The sequence below is a fragment of the Nannobrachium achirus genome (assembly GCF_963921795.1).
Source record: "Nannobrachium achirus genome assembly, chromosome: 15".
Lineage (NCBI taxonomy): Eukaryota > Metazoa > Chordata > Actinopteri > Myctophiformes > Myctophidae > Nannobrachium > Nannobrachium achirus.
The window spans coordinates 46120685-46129054 of record NC_137822.1 but is presented as its reverse complement, the minus strand read 5'-3'; the positions used below and the strand labels follow the sequence as shown (position 1 = coordinate 46129054).

The 8370-nt window shown below is 48.4% G+C and overlaps 1 protein-coding gene across 1 annotated transcript; it reads right to left on the bottom strand.

Moving 5' to 3' along the window:
• Nucleotides 1–1476: 1476 nt before the first annotated feature.
• Nucleotides 1477–5266, bottom strand: LOC308299903 (chloride channel CLIC-like protein 1; the record flags this gene model as incomplete). Its single annotated transcript, XM_080743682.1, has 2 exons — nt 1477–1580; nt 3748–5266. 2 exons carry the CDS (start codon nt 5264–5266, stop codon nt 1477–1479), a joined length of 1623 nt encoding a protein of 540 aa, XP_080599808.1.
• Nucleotides 5267–8370: the final 3104 nt, after the last annotated feature.

The window sequence follows — 8370 nt, the reverse complement described above, 5'->3', positions numbered from 1 at the left end:
TACATGCCATGGTAGTGACTGTATGGTTTTTTTTCCTGTAGATTTCCTTTCGCCTCTATGGTTTTGTTTTACAACCTGAAAACATTCAGGTCGTTATTTTTATCCAGAACAGTGTGACACACCATGACTTGATATTTTCTGATCACTGAGTTGTAGTACAGTGTGTGGCTAACTGCTACCCCCATACAACCTCCAGTCTCTTTAAATGCATACTCCTGTAATTTCAATAACCGTTCTGCATCCCCCTTGAAAACAGTGGACTTGTAGGCTGTACCAATACTATAAGGAGTGGGGTCCAGGTTTCCAGGGCTCGGCTTCATCTGATGCCAGTAGTTTTCCTCGTCATCTTTCACAGGAGTGGAGATTCTTCTCATCCCTTCAGGGACAATGCCTATGGCGTACGTTGCAATATCAAAATCTCCTTCAAAGTGTACATGTCGAAACCACGATGTGGTTTTTGAAGGCGGCTGAGGCAGGTCCTCGTGAAACTTAGTCAAGTCCAATAGCAGGTATTTGACGTTATACGCCTCATTTTTGTTATCCACAGTGTGCACTTCTCGAGGCAGCTCGTTGTTGAAGCCAAACAACCAGAATAGCACCTGTCGTTCTATTGTCTGAGTGTCACACATGTGATTCGACCAGAACAGCCCGTTCAGTCCCTTCACCCGAGGTATCGCTTTCACACACTCGGTCCTCGTGTTGAAGCTGTTCCAGCGCAAATCCATCACGTACATGCGATCATTTCGCACCGCCACATTGTGATTTGTGCACAATTCAGCTCCTACGGATGGATCTGTTAGACCCAGAGCCAGAGCTTCTCCGTACATTCTGTTGCTGTATTTAGCCGGTTTACAGTTATGTTGTATACGCTCCACTACGTAGATTGCGCTGAAACTAGCTTTACCAGGAAACATGTCTATAGTGATCATACCCGGGCTAGTGGTATGCATTCCTAGAGCAGAGCGGTCGAATTGATCAATCACCGCCAGCGGTCTGTCGGCTGTGCAGTCAAAGTGCGACGGTCGAGTCCTGTACACGTACAGACCTTGCGGCAAGCTTTTGGAACTTTTCATCTGACAAACCACCGCTGCATCACAGCATTTGGAATATAGAGAACTCCTATTTTGACAGAGCCACTTGTAGGCGTTGGCAACAGGTTCTTGTTCGTAAGCCCAAAGCGTGCTGGCGTTGAAGGCTTGAGACCTCTTGGCTGCGGAGCCCTCTTTCGAAGCCCCGCCCTTTCTTTTTCTAACCTTACTTTGGAGGTTGTTTAATTCGTGGCAACTTGGGTTTTCTTCCACATTCTCACAAAGACACCGCTTGCCGTTCTCTCCCTTCTTGAGCAGCGTATCGATTACAGTTTCGAGGTTATATTTATGAACTACGCATCGGCTGTTCATCTGCAAAGACAGCTTACGTAGATCGACACCTTCGGCTCCCACTGCATACAATATGCCACCGATCACAGGTACAGGCTCAAGGGTGAGAGCTCGATGCAGCAGGCAGCAAAGGTCCATCGTTGACAATGCTCAGGACAATCCCTACGATCACACTCTTGTGCCTCAGAATCTGCTGCAAGACTGCGAAACACACCGTAAAGCTGCTGCTACTCGCGCGACAAGAAAAGCTACAAACTTATACAGAAGAGTCTCGGCTTTACATTACTTAAATGCAAACCGTAGAGCGAGACACTTGCATGGCAAGCATTCCGGCGTGAAATGTCTGGTGTGTCAGATTACACTTGTGAAAAGCAGCAAAGACCAACGGAGAGCAGGTATAAAACTGCGTTGCCAATGTAACGCAAGGGTGTGTACCACATGTTTTGCAAACAATCCTGGGTGGTATCTCGCAGACCCACATTACACAAACTGCTCAACTGTGAAAGAATTTTCGTGCTCCGCCTGTTATTGCTTCTCTCGGATCAAAGAAAAAATATGTTGCTCCTGGACATGTTCATCCTGCTCTGTAAAAATGAAAAAGAAAGGCTTGTGCAGTCTGTGCTCTAAGGTTATACACCTTCACAGCAAAGTTACAGTTAAGTCACTGTGGACCGAGCCCAAACCGGATACGCCGGACGAAAATGAATCGGACGCCTACAATGAGGCTGATATGTCTGGGTATAAAGATTTTATGAGAGCTGCTGTGCTGGAAAGGGTGAAAAAAAACAGGCATCTGTCAAAGGAAGATATAACAACTCTGTTTGAGCACACACCATCTGATAACTTGGTTTGCACATGTTCGGGACAGGCTGCTCATCCTCTGTGTCCACGCTGCACTCCTGTCTTAACAGTGATAAAGCTGATAGAAGAAAATCCCACTTCTCTGTTTGCTTCCATTGCAGAGCGCATCATACCGGGTAGACACCTATCCCGTCATGTGTACAACAGAAAACTTCTACTGGCTATGTTAAACGATCCACGGTTGCCATTGTGTCCACAAAACATTGGGTGCAAAGGCACGCTGATACCAGACAGTCACGGAAGAGCTCTGTCCTCATTGCTTTCTCCAAGTGCATACCGTGACTTTGTGAGCAGCAACGGAACCATGGAGGTGCAAGCTTGCTGCTGCATTCTCTGTCTCCTGTTCAATCAATCTGCTGCCATGGCTCAGTCATTCTCGGCAAAATCTCTGACCTTCGAGTCTCATCCCAGCGGCCCTGTATACTACTTCAACATCAAACTGTCATACGATATTGGGATCCCAGAAGCTCAGTTGGATGACTGTTGTTCAGATCTGACGATTTCTTTTCAAGGGACGGTGGGAGAGTTCAAACCTACGTTTTTTTACAATTGGAGAGATATGTTGAATGTTTTACATTACGACAGAGAGGGTAATCTGCACATTAGCACCAACTCTCATGTTTAGCTGGCCGTAGTAAAGCTTGAGATGTTACTTTGACTATAAAAATTAGACCTGAGCTCTTACCAATGAAGTGTTGCTCTGTGTTGTGACAATACCAAATAAAATCTTGTCCAGTTTTCTTTCTTTCTTTATGTAATCGAGTTTTTTTTTTTTTTAAACGGATGTTCTGTTTTGAAATTCATATAAAGTCTAACTTCACAAAGGCCCCTTCTAAGTCTCTTCTTTGAGTAAGACTGTCATTTTGTTGTACTCAAATGTAACGTAGATGCATTGTGAAAAATTAGACTGCGAAGCAGTTGTTTTAAACGTTTATCACCAAGCAACAGAGGCAGCAAAACTCTCATGCAAGTTACATCTTCTTGCATTATGAATGAGAGAGTTGTACATTCCGCCTGTCTGCCCCTTTTATCTGTACGATCGCCTGCCTGTTTCTGTCCAGGTTTATTTTCGTCCGCCCGCTCCACAGGAGAGGAGGCTCATGTTTTACTTGTGTGAAAATGAAGAGTCGTGTGTATCCAGAGTAGAAAAGTGCAAGAAAGTGGAAACCTTACACCAATCGTGTATAGAAGTTGCATTATCTTTATTGTCAACTAGTACATAGGGTTATACAACCGGCTGCGGTTTTCCCTCGGAGTCCGCCCAAGCGTGGCCCGTTAGGTAATGCCCCGCTGTTAGGCTGGCTGGGGAATGGGAATGGGAATGGGAAAAACTCTGACAGCAGCTCACGAAGTGCTTCGGCAGTTCACAAAGTAAGCCCAAGTCGCCTCGCGTGCTGTCAGGAGACCAGCTGTGGGTTTCCGCAGAGTCCGCCCAAGCGTGGCCCACGTCTGTTAGGTTGTCAGAGTGGACATTGTTCAGTGTAGGATTCCGTGCACATCAAATTACCTTCGCGCAACAATGACTGATCTTCAGCTGGGGAGGACTTTGTGCAGGCGTCACGCTTCTTCACTCGCACATCATCCGTTACATCGCTATTGCTATTGGGAGGAGCTGCCACATCCTCCCATGTTTCCTCCTGATCTGAGTCTCCCTCGGTTTCAGAGTCGGTGACTGAAAAACCTCCCTCAGGCTGCTCTGCATCAGGAGGGCACTCCATTTTCCCCAGATCCATCACGTCCGCGCTGAAGGCCTGGTCAACCCAGTGTCCAGTTTGCTGCAGTTGGTCTGCCGTCTTAGGTTGTGCTGAGGGGAGTCTCCGACAGCTGGCCTGTAGTGCTCCGCATCTCCCAGCTGGGACTGTTCCACAGCAAAGGCAGGGGGGATATCTTGGATGGCGGCGCAGTGGTGCAGTGATGCCATACTGGAAAGCTCCCTGGACACCACCATACAGAAACACCAGGACAGAGAGTGTAACAGTGAGGAGAACAGGAACCTGCAAGGTCACAGGTAGGTCCTTGAGGAGCGCCCTAAGAAACTCACTGACCCCCTGGCCAACGTGTTTCAGAGGCTCTGTGAGGAAGGTGGTTATGGTGACCGATATGGCCTTGGTAGGAGGTACCGACAGGATTGGGTTGACCATGTGAACTTCATAGTATCTCTTACAGGGGTCGTCCTGAAGAGTCCATGTGCTTCTGAACCACTCCTGTAGGCAGTCGCTCCAGTCAATCTTATTCATGCCTGTGCATTTGTCACTGACGCTGTCCATTTTCACAATGTTGTTTTGGTACTCTGCAAAAGCGATCTTGTAGAGGTAGAACCAGTTCCAGATGATACTGGTAAAGAAGCAGATAGCAAACATTCTCTTGAATTGGACAAACCAGGAGACCCCCGACCGCAACCGAGTGCAAACAGTTGCGACTATGACCATCACAGACAGGGACACCCACAAGACGGTGTTGATCTCCACACCAAAGGTGTTCTCGAAGTGCCACTTCCAGGCTTTGTAGTCATGTGGTTTGAGATCAATCAATATTTGGCTGATAGCATCGTCCAGCGCCCCTGTTATCCAGCTCTCCTCACCCTCCAGAAGCTTCCGAATCTCCACCAGATCTTGCGGGGACAGTCTCACTTTGGCGTCATAAAAGATGTCCCTAGGGTCGCTGGGCACACCAATTCTCTCTATCTCCCCCAGGAGCCTGCTGAGAAATCGTTTGAACACTGGCGTGCACGTGGGCTGTTCTTGAAGAAATGCTATCTTCCTCTTCTGATGTTCAACTTGTCTTTGCAACACTTCGACTTTGTGGTCACAAACTGGCAGCTCATTTTCATTGGAGTCCTGAATGTATTCTCTTCTTATTGGCACACTCGGATAGTTTGATAGCTCTTTTCTCATGGTTTTGGTGGTGGGATCGTAGTTGAGCATATCACATGGGTCAATCCAGTCGTCATATTGTCCCATTGCAGCATGCAGTGACAGGCTGCATACCAGCAGCACAATGAGCTTAATGTTGGCACAGGAAGTCATTTTCTTCCCAAGCTAACCAGCTACAGTAGCTGACTATGTCGTTTTCATGCAACTCAGGATCCTTTAGCGTGGTGGCCATCAATAGTTAGCCACACATCGCAATGATAAGTGAACTTGTAGTAGGCCATCCCCGGCGGCAGCAACATAAAGAAGTAGTTCACCCCCCCAAAAAAAAATGACTTTTATGATGCGTTCTCAGAAGCATGTAGCTCTCGTCCAAGGTGAAGCCTGATTTTTTTATTTAGTTTTGAAATTCATATAAAGTCTAACTTCACAAAGGCCCCTTCTAAGTCTCTTCTTTGAGTAAGACTGTCATTTTGTTGTACTCAAATGTAACGTAGATGCATTGTGAAAAAATTAGACTGCGAAGCAGTTGTTTTAAACGTTTATCACCAAGCAACAGAGGCAGCAAAACTCTCATGCAAGTTACATCTTCTTGCATTATGAAATGAGAGAGTTGTACATTCCGCCTGTCTGTTTCTGTCCAGGTTTATTTTTGCCTTGCTTGGCGTCGAGGGGCAGCAATTAGTCCGTCGACACGAGGCAGCCACTCTGATCAAAGCAGTTCGCACAGCTGGCTGGCGCTTCAAACGAAAAACTTGCCTTGCTTGGCGTCGAGGGGCAGCAATTAGTCCGTCGACACGAGGCAGCCACTCTGATCAAAGCAGTTCGCACAGCTGGCTGGCGCTTCAAACGAAAAACTTGCCTTGCTTGGCGTCGAGGGGCAGCAATTAGTCCGTCGACACGAGGCAGCCACTCTGATCAAAGCAGTTCGCACAGCTGGCTGGCGCTTCAAACGAAAAACTTGCCTTGCTTGGCGTCGAGGGGCAGCAATTAGTCCGTCGACACGAGGCAGCCACTCTGATCAAAGCAGTTCGCACAGCTGGCTGGCGCTTCAAACGAAAAACTTGCCTTGCTTGGCGTCGAGGGGCAGCAATTAGTCCGTCGACACGAGGCAGCCACTCTGATCAAAGCAGTTCGCACAGCTGGCTGGCGCTTCAAACGAAAAACTTGCCTTGCTTGGCGTCGAGGGGCAGCAATTAGTCCGTCGACACGAGGCAGCCACTCTGATCAAAGCAGTTCGCACAGCTGGCTGGCGCTTCAAACGAAAAACTTGCCTTGCTTGGCGTCGAGGGGCAGCAATTAGTCCGTCGACACGAGGCAGCCACTCTGATCAAAGCAGTTCGCACAGCTGGCTGGCGCTTCAAACGAAAAACTTGCCTTGCTTGGCGTCGAGGGGCAGCAATTAGTCCGTCGACACGAGGCAGCCACTCTGATCAAAGCAGTTCGCACAGCTGGCTGGCGCTTCAAACGAAAAACTTGCCTTGCTTGGCGTCGAGGGGCAGCAATTAGTCCGTCGACACGAGGCAGCCACTCTGATCAAAGCAGTTCGCACAGCTGGCTGGCGCTTCAAACGAAAAACTTGCCTTGCTTGGCGTCGAGGGGCAGCAATTAGTCCGTCGACACGAGGCAGCCACTCTGATCAAAGCAGTTCGCACAGCTGGCTGGCGCTTCAAACGAAAAACTTGCCTTGCTTGGCGTCGAGGGGCAGCAATTAGTCCGTCGACACGAGGCAGCCACTCTGATCAAAGCAGTTCGCACAGCTGGCTGGCGCTTCAAACGAAAAACTTGCCTTGCTTGGCGTCGAGGGGCAGCAATTAGTCCGTCGACACGAGGCAGCCACTCTGATCAAAGCAGTTCGCACAGCTGGCTGGCGCTTCAAACGAAAAACTTGCCTTGCTTGGCGTCGAGGGGCAGCAATTAGTCCGTCGACACGAGGCAGCCACTCTGATCAAAGCAGTTCGCACAGTTGGCTGGACGTCTAGGGGGATCTTTTTTTTTCGTCTAAGTGTCTAGAGTAGACAAATCCTGCTTGAAACAATGTGGGAGTTCCGAGTGCTCTAGACCGTGTTGAATAACTGCTAGCTTGCATAAAGTTAACAGACTAGGATTTAAGTCTAAGATAAACAAGACACTGGGTCTCCCGGTTTCTTGTGTCGCAAAGAAACGATCTCCCAACACCTGCGAGCTCATCATCGAACCATTATGGTTAGATGGGCCCTTCATTCCCTTTGGAGAAACCTTTTCCCAGGATAAGGTATTTAGATTGAATTTCCACATATCTTCGTGGAATTCCTTTTTCCAGCAGAAGTTTTGTGGATTGTAATTCCACACAACATGGAATTCTCTCCTAAACCTTTCGCTGCAGAATTCTCTTTTAATGTTCTCACCACCAAATATGTACAGTTCTCCATTGTAGGCAAAGGCTGAATGACGCCAGCGGTCTTCTGGAAGAGGCTGTGCAGAAGACCAACTGCTCCAGCAGTTGGTAAGTGTGTCAAAAGCTCTCAAGTCATTGGTCCCAAAGCCCTCCCTGCTATTGCGTGTCCAGTAATTGTTAGTCCTTCCCCCAAATACAAACATCTTTGTACCGATAAAGGTGGCAGAGTGATGTTCTGTGGCACGCACTGGAGTGCCTCTGGTGTTAACTAAAGACCAGACCATTGTGTCAGTGTTCAGCATATGGATGTCATTGGTGGTCTCACGTCTGTTTAGGCTGTATCCTCCGTGTATATACATGACCTTCCCCAAAACACAGGCGGAGTGGAAGTACCTCCATCCCGGAGCAGCCCCAGAAACCTCAGGTTTGAACCATCTGCCGGTTTCAACATCATATGCATGAAGCACCCCTTGCTCATAATTCTCCTTTTTACGTCCCCAGAGGTATACGGTATCGTCTATCGACACAACCGTGAAGTCACGTAGGATGGGGGCACGTAGGATGGGGGAACTTTCTCCTCCTCCTCTGGTTGTCCCTGTGAGCTTTCTCCACCGCAAAGAATGTGCGTTTAAGACATGCACAACAATGGGGTTCCGTCCATGGTAGTCCCCTCGGAAACGGTACAAGTCCTGACCCACTACCACAGAAGCATCAAAGGGTCTAAAAAAAGGTTTTACCCCCCGAAGCGCTGTCCAGCACGACATGGTGCTGGACACACAATGGTTGTAATAAGCCTGTGTTGCAGGATGAGACTTCTTTCATCCCCTCTGCTCGCACAGGGAGCTCCTCTCGCTCTCTGCTGATGGTACTGACGGTCCTCAAC